At 36.6% G+C, this 16,571-nt stretch overlaps 1 protein-coding gene across 4 annotated transcripts in view; it reads right to left on the bottom strand.

The window, feature by feature from the left end:
- Eip63E (cyclin dependent kinase Eip63E) overlaps positions 1-16,571 on the bottom strand; it is a 136,771-nt gene that overhangs the window by 29,136 nt on the left and 91,064 nt on the right. For 3 of the 4 annotated variants that reach the window (XM_073091573.1, XM_073091575.1, XM_073091574.1), the window contains exons 3-4: positions 15,519-15,677; positions 493-701 (exon numbers count right to left, since the gene is read on the bottom strand). In XM_073091573.1, coding sequence (XP_072947674.1) covers positions 493-701; positions 15,519-15,677 — 368 coding nt within the window. Of the gene's footprint in view, positions 1-492; positions 702-4,047; positions 4,135-15,518; positions 15,678-16,571 lie in introns of those variants that run through there. The other variant, XM_073091576.1, reaches the window with a different exon arrangement.

The raw sequence follows: 16,571 nt of genomic DNA, 5'->3' as shown, positions 1-16,571 counted from the left end.
CTGTGCACAGTTGAAACATCTATCTGTCAATGTCAAAAGTCCTTCCGGGACTTACGACCTCTTTGCAATATTTATCATTACCAACACCATGTGTGGGCGAGCACAAGAGTGTCTTCGCAAATTAATTAATTTAAAGCTTAATGAGTGACAAAAGTTCTCTTTTTAATACACCGTTTTTAATACTTTTCGAAAAGAGCAAGAAAATAGATATTTTATATTTATAAGGTAGCAAGTAAATACATGTTATTATTTAAACTAATCAAATTCGATTGAAAATTTTCTTGCTTGTAAATTATGCCTGTTATTTGACTACATAAATTTATCAACAAAAATTTTTGAAATTCCTTCGACTCGAAATTTAGACACGGCTAATGTGTTAACTAAATCTTTGAAATAACCCGAATGCTATTTCATCTTCATCAAAAATAATCGTGTTTTTAATGTAACACATACTTTTATTTTATACTTCCGAAACAAATATGCATAACTCACTCCAAAGGCACTAAACCGCTTGGTGCGTCTGTTGCTGTGTTCGTGCGGGCCGAGAAACGCCTCGGACTTGGGCCTGGGCGGCCGCTTGGGCCTCATCACCACCCTCGCGTCTTCCCTGGCACCCTCGTCTAGTAGCTTTGAGTCGGACGACACGGACAGCTGCCGCCGCACACGGTACTCGCCGTTGCCGCCACCGCCGCCGCTCCAATCTGCGAACAAGGGAAACTTATAAAAAGACATTCTTCTGCCAACTTGGAAAGTCGAAGAACTTGATTGATGTATTTAGAGTAAATGGCTTGCAATTAAAACAGTATAACTATTGCTGTCTACACGAAACGGCACAATTTTTGCGCTACATTGTTATAAGATAGTACTGGTAGTTTGTCGACTTAGATTTCAAGAGCAGTAACGTATCTTTGACTTACTCAACATTTTAGCCCATCAATAAAAGCCGCGTACTTTTAAAGAAATGCTAAATAAAGAAATCCTTCAAATACCTCCAAGTAACAAACAAAGCGTTCGTGCACAGTCACGTCGATTCTAATACATTTATCAAGCTCAGTATCCGAGACACTCGGTTCACGAAACAAGCGGCAAAGTACTTTACAAACACAAACATTAGCATTGAAAGCCTCCGCAAGTGACGAGCTGGGAATCTCGTCATAATTTTCTCCCCACAAGTGCTCGGCAAGAAAATTAATTCACGACAAAATAAAAAGCGGCGTCGAATCGGCGTTGTTTGAAAGGAGCTATTTTTCCGTAGCCGTCAATATTTCCGCATTAAGAGGCACTCTGGAAGCGCGTTAGCGTCACAAAGACGCGATATCGACGCGCGGTAAACACGCCGGGAATAAATCATTCGCAGACAGCGAAATCAGTTGTACCTAACAAATCGATTACGGAGACAATCGATTACATCGTATACAAACGAGGCAACCGGGTAAGAAATGTTTTGAATTACTTCCAGGGATTTGACGATATTTTTTGTTGTAAAAGTTTTCAAGTCAGAAAATGTTGGAAGAAATTTACATTCATGAATAAGGAGGACCTCCGCAAACTATATTCGAATTCGGATTATGATAAATATTCATTCGGACCACTGTTATGGAAAAGGCTCGGCCGTACAAAAACTGCAGGTCTCGTTACGAAGCAGAAAGGAATAGTGAATAGAAATGACAATTTGACGTGTACTGCAGACACCTATTCCATAAATAATGTAAATAGGTCACGGGGGTAGGACCGGGCGCGGTCGGCCGCCCGGCGCTGCTCGCTGCGGAAGCGCCCCCATATAATATGATAATAGCCGCCTTCCAAACTTTTAATACATTCTTATCCTCTTGACATTTAAACCTGCACACATACGTATTTCCATAATTACATTTCAATGTTTGAATTTCCTTTAAAACCCCTTATCATATCATTAAAACCCTCTTTGGATTTATGGAACGTTAAATAGTCTTCAAGAGGCAAGACATAAGTTTCAAACAATGCTAATTTTACGGAAGTTAATAAAATCTTGATGGTATTCGCAAGCGATATGAATATTTATACCAAATAGTAATATTCAACGTAAATAGTTTTACAGCTACATCAAAGCCGTAGTTCCTTTGATCTTACGGGTGTATATTGTGCATTGGAGTATGGGTATTTGCATTTACGACTAACTGCATTTTATAGGTTTCTACGTTAAACCAAGTATACTGCAAACTTGCAAGATCACGTTGAGTGTAATTTTTCATAACACGGAATAAAAATGTTTATGGAGCCCTAAAGCCCGTCAACCTGCCACGCCTCGGTAAAGTATCCCTAATTAAAATGGACGGGTGCTGTCCGTCATATACCCGCGCGGTATTTTTGAAAGGGTCAACCGAATTCAATAATATGAAACATTTTTATTCTTATAATCTAATTTCGGTCAGCTCAGCCCCACAGAAGATTTTTTCCGAAAACCTATAATATGAAATCTTTCAGTATTTAACGACAGTATTTTACTTACTGCATAAATTACAAGCATTCGAACTGAATTAATTATTACGTCGAAAGCGTCAAACTTAGAAGCAAACCTTGAACTGACAAATCCATTAAAATCCAAGAAATAAATTACTTCTTAATATGTACTTCGCAACAGTCAATTTAAATTATACCCGAGAGGTGAAACGTCAAATATCAGAATTATTTGTTGTATGAGAACAATTTCCAGCTCAGCAATGCATTTCCAAAAGTTATCATTATGAAATACACAGCCGCATTTTCTACAGTATAATACAACTTCAGTTAATTAGCCCACTACAAATCTTATTTTATTGATGCCACAAAAAATGTACGTACTCTGAAATATATACGAATTGCAACCATCACAGAAATAAGGGTAGGTATTACATTGCAGAAATAAGGGTACTCACAGTCTAATTTATAAACTGAATATCTAAGTTGACTAAAACGGAATAGCAATGACCAGATTCAGCAGAGTTGGGAAATAATTCTAGGATTTTCGTAAATCAGGTTAAAAGGAAAGTTGAAATGACCCACAAAAGAGGGGCATTGTCGGGGAAGCATTTAAACTTTTTCCTTTTAACCTTATACAGGTAATTTACATTGTTGTTTCGACAACATAAAGTAGAACAAAGACAGAAATTACAGTTCTTGTAACTAATTATACAGTGTGCAACAGTACATAATTATACATTCTGAAAATAATGTAAAAATCCTAGATTCACAATTAATGCTGAATGATGAAAGGAATTTTCAGAATACTATTCAGATACAGAATAATTTGAAAATTTCTTAATTTACTTTCGGAAGTACACCGTACACACGTACATGCGCGTTTACACAAAACCACTTTTTTGTATTAGCAATAAAATAAATTAAGAATATAAGCAAAATATAAACATTACTGTTAAGATAAGCCGCATGTAAAATACTGGGCGAGTAAAAACAAATAAATAAGTACCACCCCATTTAGCTTGTTTGTATTCATAGTGCTTTAAAAACTCCCCTTGGTTGTTAGATTTATTTACTTAAGGGAAGATCCACATATGCCGGACTTTTTAAAACCAAACGCAGAAATTTTTTCACAAAGTTTTTCACAAACGATATGTAAGTCCAACGGCAAAAACATAAATCTTGTTAAAGTACGACATGCTAATAGACAATATAGAAATTTATATAAGAGTGTGTTGGTAATTATAATTTTAAAATGTTTGAAGTAGCAGAAGCGAGTAAAGTAAATGTAAATATACATAAGTATAAATAAAATGTTAAAGCATAAACGAAGGCAAAGCTTACCGCAACGTAATTAAGTTTTCTTGGAAACTTTTCTAAATATTTTATAAAATAAACTGCTTATTTTTCTTTCCCTTTTACGGTAAATTGTAATATTTTCGTAATAACCCATTTTCAAACGTGCACACATGACTTGATCTTGATATAACTTTCGAAAACTTTTGTGAAAAATTGCCTATAACGACCCATTTAATTCTACACGATTTTTTTCTTACTTTAGAAATTTCTTCATAAAAATGTATCAAACCTTAACACAACGTACATACATACTTGCTATTTTACGGCCGAAAAAGATGAACACAATGATTCCCGGAGCGAACATCACATAGAAATACGTTTAACGTCGATGGCAATAGGAATAATACTGTAATGGCATTGAACGTAATCTGTTGTTACCTATGACTAGAAAGGCAACTAATAAAATTAGTTCTTTAATTGTCTTGTTTGCAGTAAATCTAAATATAGCTGTGATTCGAACAATAAGATATGTTGATTGATTTTTGTTTTATTGCTTCATTAGTAGCATTTTTAGTGGGTCTATAACTTAGCTTTTCAGTACGACTTCATACGGGTGTAAGTATGAAACTACAGATTCGTTGGTTGATATCATTATGTAACAATCGTTATCTTATCAGGGGCCTTCCGGGCCGTTGAAATCTTGCTACAAACGGAAACGTTGAATATTAACCCATTTCCATTCTACCGAACTCATATCACATCAGTTTCCAGTTCTTCTGCTTGTTGCAGGAAGACATTTAAAGCAGTCAAAATGACTTTAGGAGTATAACCAATTAATAATGTGTGTACGTAGTTACCTACACGCGCGACTAAGATAATACTAGAAATATTCTACATATATTCATCGTCATCGACCCATTATTGTCCCGCTCCTAGGTACGGGTCTCACCCAGAATCAAAATGGAAGAATTCATGACCTCTAGACATACCTTGTACGGATTGGTAGACTTCACATATGTTGAGAACTTTTAAAGGACAATTCTCACGTTGAGATTTATTCGTCGTAAAACATGTGATAATGATCAATTTAATACAGATTAGAAATGATTGAAAACATAAAGACAAAACGTAAGTGATACATAAGTACAAAGTCATAAGGCCTTTACGAGTTCACTGCGGGATTCCCTCTGTAAAAATAATGGGGTGGACAGCCATTGCTCTCCCCATAATTTTCAGTTACGCGCCTAATATAAATGAAGTGTGCTTAATGGATAAGGTTCTGTGATTTACTGAAGAGGAAATATTTGATCGTGTTTGGAGCGAGATTTCTTTTGAACAAATTTCTTCCGAAAATTAATTGAAATTCTCGAGACCATTAATAAAATTCGTTTGAAGAAATCTGGTGATTTTTGGCAAGGTACATTAATAACGGTTTGTATTATAAAGTGGTGTATAGGGTTTAACCATTGTCACATTAATTTTTTGCTCAATTTGTAGTCGATGAAAATATGTAACAACGCTCTCCTTTTAGTAGCAAAACATTTGTAAAAATTAGGTTAACCCGTGAGTTAACGTGACAACTGGTAATTTTCATCTGACCGCTCACTTTATGTTTACAGACGTACAAACTACCTAGCTAGTTATCTACTACTCACTATTTGTCGTGACTATTATTATAATTATTAATACAAAACTTCTCGCCGTTTAAAAGGTGCTATGTTCTTTTCTATTGTTAAAGCACTACCTATTAAACTTGCACCTACTTACCAATCAGACTTGTTTTCTTTTCTGCCACTTGCACTAACGAAAGATTAGAACACTTTAATGTTAAATCTTTCAAACTCACTTCAGCAACAAACACCTGCTAAGTGTTGACAAAAAGCACGCGTGAGTGGTTCGAATTGGAAGTTGGCGTCGAGCGTGCTCTCCTATTGGGTTCATAAATATTTATATAGGCGCGTTTGTTTACACGCGTCGAACGGAATACATGTCATACGCGGCTGCGGTGTGGCCGACATCACTTGCTGACAATTATTTGGTTTATCCTCACGTCAAACAAACACGAGAGACGTGTATTAAAATTTATGACCCCACAAACTTGAACGAAAGAGTGAATTGTGTGCAACAACACGCGCCGCGTAAAATATTTATGGACAGACGATCTGCCCACAACACTGCAGTAAATATATACGGTGGTAGTTTAAAACGACAAGGAGAGATGTATAAAAATAGCTTTTTGAATATTAAATTTGATTTTTGTGAAAAGCAACCTATTAAATGTAGCCCAGAAACATAAAATAACGTTAGGAAATGTAGTAGCGCTGACGGAGGAGCACATCCGAGAAAGGAAAATGAAAACCGAAATTTCATAGTAGTGCTGCAATTTGCAAACATTAACTTGTGGGAGTTGTATCAATGAATCTGAAGAGAATCGTCAATCAAGATATGGAAATGTGTACAATTTCCCTCACAGGCCATCCACCATGCCAGGCCATTGCACCTGTTACCGACTTTAAGTAGGACTTGTCTTCTATTTAAAGATGTTCTAATGTAAATATCCACATTGATATTGTTTGCTTGATGCCCGCCGTGAAAAACGTAGCTAGAGCTCGGGATAATGGCTCGAAATGTAATTAGCTCCATCGCAGCGGGAGTTAAGCCTAATAAGACTAGACAGGAGAGCCGGGAGCCGAATAGCTTATTATGTGTTTTAGATCAGTTCCTTGCCAACTTTAAAAACTTTACGAGATGAACGCTAATCTTGTAATAATTTTAATAACGATACAACAAACTCATTCTTATTCGTTGCCATGATATTGTCATTTTCTGTGGATGTGTTACAGAAGATGGTCATCGAGTAGAACCGACCTGAAACTTGTAGGTTCGATACCCGAATATTAAAATATCGGTTCTACTACGGCTTAAAGAGACCGATAATTTTGCATCTAAGCATTTTCGTGAGTCCAATCCTGCCAGGGAAGAAATTTTAGGAATTGCACATTTTGTCATTTAGAACATCTTAAACAGAAACCAAGAAATCGCAGTTTATAAAGAATCAATTCAAACTTCAAACAGCAACATAAACAAGTTTGCTGGATAAACCACATCATAATGCGAACCGCGACACGCAGACAATTATCTAGCATAACGTGACACCAAGAACACATCTCACCATGAATATTTAACTCACTACACCGCACTGATCCGCCGATGTAACCGCTGATACGTCACTCCCGCGGCTAACCGTGCGTGCTATCACGTAAATCATAAATGTAAACGTTGAACAACATAAATACATGTGGACGTTTTCTGTTTTATTTGAAAACTGTTATAACTTGGATATTCGGTTTTCATATCGATATGAGAAACCGTTTATTTATAAAATGTCAGACGAATATCACTTGAATATTTGGTTTTCATATCCATGAGAAGTTGTTTTGTTGGAATATCAGTCGAATTAGCTGGTCCAATTATTTATTTAAGAAACATCCAATAAATAATGCAATACGTTTTGACGGCTAATCAATGTTGTTGACTTCTCTTTCTTCTTCCGCATGTTTTTGACACTTCAGTTAGTGTTGCAAGACGATAACAGATGTAAAACGATTTAGTATCTCCTTATGTAATTTGGTTATGTCTGTTTGTGGATGTATTGCAATCATTATAACGGTTGATTAAATCTAGTGTATCAATATATATTGAGGTATAAACGGAAACTGTTTAAGTTAGGACATAGTATATCCATGTCTAACATACAACTAATTTCATCTCTCGCATGTCAGTGGTTACATATGCAACTGTTGTGATTTGAATGCATATATTACACGATTTGTTATTTTCATAGTTAGTCGCAATAAAAACCTCCAACAGTGCACACGCAGTTTTTCGTTACACTCCAAAAACAAATGTGAACCTAATTCCGAAGACAATAAAGCCCATCATAGTGGTCCTTCGAGCCGGATTCCCAGCGACGAGCAAAAAACGCAAGACAATAGAAGAGATAAGAAAGGGTCTCGAGCCTAATGAAAAAATTGTTTACGCCAAGTCAAATATTTTGCATCGTATTATGAAGATTTAAAGATCATTTTAAACGAGTTATCGAAGACACCTATTTCTGCAAGTTGTTTACGATTATTTTTTGTTCAATCTGGAGTGGAAAATTTTTACATCGTATTATTAACTACATCATTGCATCGAACTATCTGGAATTATGGCTACTAATACAATGGAACTACTTAGTTTATTAGAAGATACGGCAAATTTACTGAAGAAGACACAAATTAACTTGAAAAAATGCCCGAAGAGTAGATTAACGAAAGGATACTTACGTGCTCGTATGGAATGCATTGAAGACTATTGGAAGACATTTATTTCTACACATCAAGCCCTCGTCAAAATTACGCCTCAAATGCAGCGCAGTGAAATTTCTTATTTTGCAAACGACGAGTTCAGCATATTGGAAGATTTGTACCTGTGTATTAAGGCTGACATACAAGATGCAATAATACAAATGGAGTCGCCACAAACTTCATCGCAAAACAGCAGTAATGACTCGGTGGGATGTGTATCACAACAAGTTAGGCTTCCTAGAATCCAACTACCTATCTTCAGGGGATCTTACGATGAGTGGCCCACCTTTCAAGATTTATTCATCAGCTTAGTACACAACAATACGTCACTCTCTGATGTACAAAAACTTCATTATTTGAAAACAAGTATAGCGGGCGAAGCCGAAGGACTTCTCAGACATGTTCAAATAACAGATTCCAACTATGCACAAGCGTGGGATACGTTGAAACAGCGCTTCGGTAATAAGCGAGTTATTGTAAATTCTCTTCTGAAAAGATTATTTTCACAAAAGAAGATACCTGTTCAGTCCGCCGTTCAGATAAAAATGTTACTGGACACTACAAACGAGTGCATTAGTACATTAAAGAATTTACAAGTCAACACCGAGTCTTGGGATCCTATTATTATATTTCTGGTCATTCAGAAATTGGACCAAGACTCACACAAGGAATGGGAGAACTTTGCATACAATAAGAATTACTCGGACGAATTACCTTTGTGGAATGACTTAAAGAGTTTTTTAGAGTCAAAATTTAGAACGCTCGAGTTAGTTACTCCGATAACCAGTGCAGCAACATCTGAGAAGACTAGAGCGAAGCAACCACGAGAACGAACATTCCATATTTCATCTCCTTCAGTAAAAACATGCGTGTTATGTAACGAAAATCATACATTGTGCCATTGTAAACAATTCAACAAGATGTCAATAATCGAAAGAAACAATTATGTTAAAGACAAAAACATGTGTTATAACTGTCTGCTGATAGGCCATTCGGTTAAATTATGTCGATTGCCAATGTCCTGTCGCATTTGTCACAAGCGTCATCATAGTCTTCTACACCAAGCCAAGACGGAGGAGCCAGTGGTCCATAACAATGTCGTACAAATACAGCCACCGAATCCTAACAATACAAATGTAGAAGAATGTGAGTTCCAAGTCAATACAATGATGGCGTCTCATACTCAAGCAAAGCGGACGTATGCTCTATTAGCCACTGCAATGGTGAAGGTACGAAGTGAACAAGGACACACCATATACTTGCGAGCGCTGATAGATCAAGGCTCCCAGGCATCTTTCATCAGTGAACGTGCAACTCAATTACTTAGATTAAAAAAGAAACAAGTTCGAGGTACCATTACAGGAGTCGGTTCTACACAAACTCAAATCAATAGCGTCGTCCGACTTCAATTACTTTCAACATACGACAAGGAATTTAGTTTATCTACAGATGCATATGTAATAACAAAACGAGTGACAACTAAATTACCTACTAAATCTATCAACATTGTCGACTGGCCACATTTACAAAATTTACAACTAGCCGACACTGCGTATTACAAATCAGCACCCATTGATCTGCTACTGGGAGTAAAAGAATTCTCAGCTATACTACAACCAGGCATCATAAAGGGGCCTCCAGACACTCCATGTGCACAAAATACAGCATTGGGATGGATTTTATTTGGTGCAATTGAAGACAAAAATCCGAACACACAAAATTTAATAGTTATGCACCATCAGATTGATTTGAACAATATGTTAAAAATGATGTGGGAATTAGACAGCGACAAAGAAAGAAAATTTACTCAAGAAGAAAGGATCTGTGAAGACATATATGAAAAGACGCACAAGCGAAACGAAGACGGAAGATATATTGTGAACTTACCATTTAAAACAGAAAAGCAGCATTCACCAGATGGTAACAGCAAAGAAATAGCCTTACAAAGATTTTTGCAATTAGAGAGAAGATTTAAAAAAATACCTAAACTAAAAGAAGACTATACTAAAGTTATAGAAGAATACATAAATTTAAATCACGCTGAAGAAATTCCTGAAAACGAATATGAAAATAGAGCAGTTTATTTAAGTCATCATGCAGTAATTCGAGCCAATAATGAAAGCACTCCAACCCGCGTAGTATTTGATGCATCCTGTAAAGATAAAAATGGAATATCATTGAATGATGAATTGCTGGTTGGACCAACCCTTCAAGAAGATCTTCGAAGTATAATTATGCGATGGAGAATGCACGCCATTTGCTTCGTGTCGGACCTAAAAAAAATGTACAGAATGGTATTAGTAGCGAAAAAGCACACTGATTTCCAACGCATCTTGTGGAGAGGAGATCCATCTGAAGATATAAAGGAATATCGTCTACTTACCGTTACCTTCGGAACCGCACCAGCACCTTACCTCGCTGTAAAAACATTAATGCAATTGGCAGAAGATGAAGGAGTTGATTATCCACTTGCATCTAAAATTCTTAAAGAAGATTTTTATGTTGACGACCTGCTTACAGGATTTGATAATGTACAAGAAGCCATAGAAATAAGCAAGCAATTGAAAGAAATACTTAAGCGAGGCGGCTTTGAATTACAAAAGTGGTCATCAAATAGCATAGAATTTATGAAAACAATTGAACCGGAAAATAGATCAACACGAGTAGAATTAAATTTAAATATATATGGAACTATAAAAGCATTAGGCATTCTTTGGAATTTAGAAAACGATCAATTCAGCTACAAGTTAAACTTACCTCAAATATCTGAAAAAATTACTAAACGTACTATTTTATCCGACGTACAAAAATTATTTGATCCTTTAGGATGGATTGCACCTTGCATAATAAAAGTGAAGATTTTAATACAGAAGTTATGGTTAGAAAAAATAGACTGGGATGATGAACTTCCTACACGCCTAAAAGAAGAATGGATAGAAATTAGACAAGACTATGAAAACGTAAAATACATATCAGTTAACAGATGGATAAATACTACTACTACAAATAAAAATACAATAGAATTACATGGATTTTGTGACGCCTCAGAAAGGGCTTATGCAGCCGTTGCGTATTGCAGAATAATAAACAATGACGGTGATGTAACAACTGCACTTCTTGCTGCACGTACACGTGTCGCTCCAGTAAAAACAGTCTCATTACCCCGACTGGAACTGTGTGGTGCCGTTCTACTTTCAAAATTATTAAAACACGTAGCACAGGCGATGAGAATTAGTCCCACAAATTTATTCGCATGGACCGATTCCACCATAGTGTTATCATGGCTTTCCGGAGACCCGATGCGATGGAAGCAATTTGTCGCCAATAGAGTCGTTGAAATTTTGGATAACGTGAACAAAGAGCAATGGTATCATGTCATGTCTGAAAACAATCTAGCGGACATCGCTTCACGTGGAATACTTACATCTGAATTAAAAACCTGTGAAATTTGGTGGAAAGGGCCAAGATGGTTAAAGAATGAAAAAATAGATTATAAAATGCCACATGGGATTACTAAAACTAACTTAGAAATGAGGAACACACAAGTAAATGTAAAATTAAAGGAAGAAAATATAATTAGATTTGAAGATTATAACAATTTAAACGAACTTCTAACAGTCATAGCCTACTGCATCAGGTTTCTACGTATCAAGATAAATCCTATTAACACTGAAGATCACCCAATAAGCACAACAGAATTAAACGAAGCTTTGAACAAATGTATCAAGATAGCACAGAGAGAGCATGAAGATGAAATACATGACCTAAAAATAAACAAAAATATCTCAAAAACTAGTAACTTAAAAATGTTGAACCCTTACCTTGATGAAAATGATATCCTCAGGGTGGGCGGTAGATTACGCAACTCAAACCTGCCTGAAAATAGTAAACATCCGATAATACTTGGAAATAAAAATGAACTTACTCACTTCATAATCGCCGACGCACACAAGAAGACACTGCACGGTGGTACACAGCTCGTCCTGACTTATCTGCGATCTAAATATTGGATCATACGAGCAAAGAACACTGTTCAAGCATATATTCATAGATGCACAATATGCGCTAGACAAAAGGCTCTAATTAAAAACCAACTGATGGGAGACTTACCAAGGGCTCGTACAACACCTGCACGTCCATTTCAGCACTGTGGAGTCGATTTTGCTGGTCCTTTGAAAATTCTAATGTCGAGAGGACGTGGAGCTGCACAGAATAAAGCATATATTGCCATATTCATTTGTATGTCCATTAAGGCTATTCACTTGGAGTTAGTTGGAGACCTCACGTCAGCCTCATTTATTGGAGCATTTCGACGATTCGTGGCACGCAGGGGCAAATGCACTCATATTTGGAGTGACCAAGGTCGGAATTTTGTCCGTGCAAACAAAGACTTAGCAGATGCATTTGCAGAAGCAAATCTACAACTTCCAGGTCATCTACAGGAACTCCTTTCATCAGAAGGGACTCAATGGCACTTTATTCCGCCGTATAGTCCTAATTTCGGTGGTCTATGGGAGGCAGCCGTGAAATCAACAAAACATCATTTACGTCGAATACTTACCTGCAACTTAACTTTCGAAGAGATGTCGACCACACTTTGTGATATAGAAGCCTGTTTAAACTCAATACCTTTGACACCAGTTGATACTAGTGACCCTGATGCTTTGGAACCACTTACACCTGGTCATTTCTTAATAGGGGAAGCGCCAGTTAATATACCTACACCTGAATTTAAAGACGTTAATATAAATCGATTGGACCGTTGGCAATTGACGCAAAAATTAGTAAAAGATTTTTGGCATAGATGGCAAACCGAATATTTAACAAGATTGCAGACAAGATCTAAATGGCTACAACGCAGGGCAGAATATAACATAGGAGATGTTGTTCTACTAAAAGATGAGCAACTTCCACCTGGAAAATGGTCATTAGGCAGAATAACTGCAAAGCATCCTGGACAAGACGGTTGTACGCGTATTTACAGTGTTAAATGTCATGGTGAAATTGTGAAACGCTCAGTAGGCAAACTATGTGATTTTCCTATTAATTATGATGAATAATTTTTAAAGTAACTAAAACTTTAGCATATAATGTGAAATCTGTTTTGTAAAGTACAGTCGTCCTTTGGTGGGCGGCATGTTGTGATTTGAATGCATATATTACACGATTTGTTATTTTCATAGTTAGTCGCAATAAAAACCTCCAACAGTGCACACGCAGTTTTTCGTTACACTCCAAAAACAAATGTGAACCTAATTCCGAAGACAATAAAGCCCATCAGCAACATAGCACCGAAACGTGGTCGCGCATGAATGTATCCGGCGTAACGATTAACTTAATTATGTGCTATGTGAGGCTACATCGCAGCGGCACTCAACCTTTATAGCTCACTGACGAGACACGTACTAATGTTACGCTTATTGTTACAAGAGATTACCCTTCTAAATTGTTTGAATTTCCCGAGGAGTATGTAGAATTGTTTTATTACATGGATATATTCAGTTATTCACAGATTATATTTTTATTGAATAAGATTAAATTAATTCTAAGCAGAACACATGTAATTTTTAATGTGACAAGTATATAGTTATCGTCGGAGGTTTTATATTTATTTCGTAGCATAGGTGTAATTTTAGACTAAGTATAAATTTTACACGCCTTTCATTTCAAATGTAGCGTAAAACATACATTACCATTATTTATTTTTTTATTTAAATTCATAACAGAATATCACAATTATACATACGTAGCTTACACCACACAATGACTTGATATTATTCCTGCATCCTTAATAAAATATGTCCATAAATCTTTATAAAAACGTTGGTTTAGTGCAATCCTTTCACAGAACGTCGAATGAAATAGAAATGTGAAGTAACTTTGTAACGAGTTCCGTAAACTGAACTAGTTCGCGGGAATCGGGGATCCATTGCGAGAACTGTTAAAAATATACAACCGCGCGTTTTCCACGGATTTCCCGCGAGCGGTAAAAGTTAATTGTGTCGTGAAAGCAAAATATACAGTGAATGTTACTTGTATTTACCGTCGGCGCTTTTCAATGAAATACGTTTCGTTTCTATGCGATTTTTACAAATCCAGCTATAGGACAACATCACTAGTTTCGTCGGAGAAATGCTTGTAGGTAAATGTGCATAATGCTAAAATAATTGGCCAAGTGCAAGTCAAACCCGCACCCGGAGGGTTCCGTACAACCATTTTTTTTTAAATTTTTAGTATTTATTATTATAGTAGCCATTGAAATACACGCATTGTGAAAATTTTGTCTACCTTAGTAAGTTGGAAAAATATCGAATAGCACTTTGTTGTACGGGGACCTTTTGTATTTAACTTTTTTTATATTTAGTATTTGTTGTTATAGCGGCCACCATTATGCATTCTCTGTAAAAAATCAAATATCTATCTATTACGGTTTCAGTGATAGAGCCCTGTGATAGACGGACAGGCGGACAGACAGCGAAGTCTTAGTAATAGGATTCCGTTTTCACCTTTTGGGTACGGAACCCTAAAAAAGACCAAGATCAAAATAAAAATAAAAACTCCAGAAAAAAGCGTAACATTTCTTGAGAAACGTTTTAAAATAAGAATTTTCTTTTGCTGTTTAAACAATAACATTTAACGTGAGAAGTAATTTGTGGTTACAAAAGCTACAATTGTCACAGGCTTAGAATAATGCCCCGCGGGATCCATCAAGGGTGAGTTGTGAAACGCTACGTTGTAAGCGAAATATCGTAATTACCGTAGATAAATTCTTGAAGACATAAATAAAACAACACATTTAAATCCGTTTTCGTTGTTATAAGTGATTATTTATATGCTCAGCCCGTAACTACTGCAGAATACTTGGATTTGAACATATTTTTAAAAGATAAATAAATCTTGATAGATAATATATATTTTTTGTGCCTAAGCCAACGTGTACGGTGGCTGAAATACCTTATAATTCGCGCTAGTGTCTCGTGTTAACGTTTGCAGTGTGTAGTAACGTGGTAAGCACTGCTATAAGGCTTCCAGCTTATTCAAGGGTAGGAACGTTATTGTGATTACTTAAGGTTCGCTCCAAGATGTTCGGTACAGTATGTAACTTTACATATTTTTTTTTATAATATAGGAGTAGCAGAGACGAGCATGCAGTCCACCTGATGGTAAGTGGCTACTGCCGCCCATGGACATCTGTAATTAACCCTACATAGCATTAAATATTCCTACCTGAGGTCGGCCACAGATGCGCCGCTACCCCTGAGGACTAAGCTGGAACGCCTCGGAAAAGTATGTCTCCATTACCACACCCTTCAAATCAGAACACAGCAGCGCATAGCACTGTTGTTGTTAAGCAGAAATAGGCGTGGCGGTGGTGCCGTCGTAGTCGAACCACAAAGGGTTCATTTGCTTTTAGTATTGTACATAAAAGCTTACCATAGTGCGAGTCCTTATCGTGAGGGATGTTCCCGTTGGGCTCGAGCCGGTCGAGGCACTCCTCCGAGTAGCCGTTGTAGGGCAGCTTGCCTCGCCCGCCGCCGCCGCCGTTCTGCCGCCCGCGACACTCACTCTCGCCCTCCGATTCGTCTTTTGTTGCTGTAACAAAATAAACTAAATTTATAAATTTGTTACGGGGAAAAAAATACTGTATACATGGCCTCCTAATCCACCGCTTTGTAAAACATTTATCAATAACTTACTAAGTAGCTTTTGTATATGTTATCTGTCAAGTTATAGATTCTTCCTGGCGAGTGGTAAGAGATGGTTGTCATACAAAAATAAAATCTCCGATATATTTTTGGGAGAAACTAAGTTGTAAATTAATTATAACCTTTATAAATAACCAAAAATATTCGCAACGAAACTAAATTACTAAGACGCAAAATACTTATCGTTCCAGACAACATTTTAGAAGAATGCCTAAAATAACTTCAAACAATTTGAAAGTACCTGACCTTGCTAATTTTATTATACGTCTTAAGGGCGTATTTAAGGGCATGCGTCCTTCAAACTTAACAATAGCAGACGCGTGTTTAAGTAAGTGACTCAATAGTTCCACATCATTGATTTACGTTACAAATAGAATCAGTTGACGGCAAACATTGGATGCTCATTTGAAACAAGTCACCCGTTGAGAAACATTTCAGGGATGAGTCATTCACACCATGATACGAACGGAACGAATGGAATAAACAGCCCCCGTATCTGAAGGCCGTCTGAAACGGTAGTCGAGAGGCTATTAAATGCAGCATAGCTTCGTCGAGCATAGCTTCATTGTGTATAATCCGGAGTTGAGGTAAATTATGACGGAATGATAACAAAAGACATTACATACCTTAAGACCATCATTTATAATTTTATCTTATCAGTATTTTCAGAATTCCATATCTAGCATTAAACATTTTTTACTGTAGGTATATCTTTTATACTTTGAGTTTCCAAAAAACAACACTCATGCAAAGTAATTATTAGAAACTTAAGATTTACTTT

This window comes from Epargyreus clarus, unplaced genomic scaffold (genome assembly GCF_041222505.1).
Source record: "Epargyreus clarus isolate Ecla_fem2 unplaced genomic scaffold, WU_Ecla_fem_2.2 ptg000034l, whole genome shotgun sequence".
NCBI classification, from domain to species: domain Eukaryota; kingdom Metazoa; phylum Arthropoda; class Insecta; order Lepidoptera; family Hesperiidae; genus Epargyreus; species Epargyreus clarus.
The sequence above is the reverse complement of the archived record's forward strand: the minus strand, read 5'-3'. Positions and strand labels throughout refer to the sequence as shown.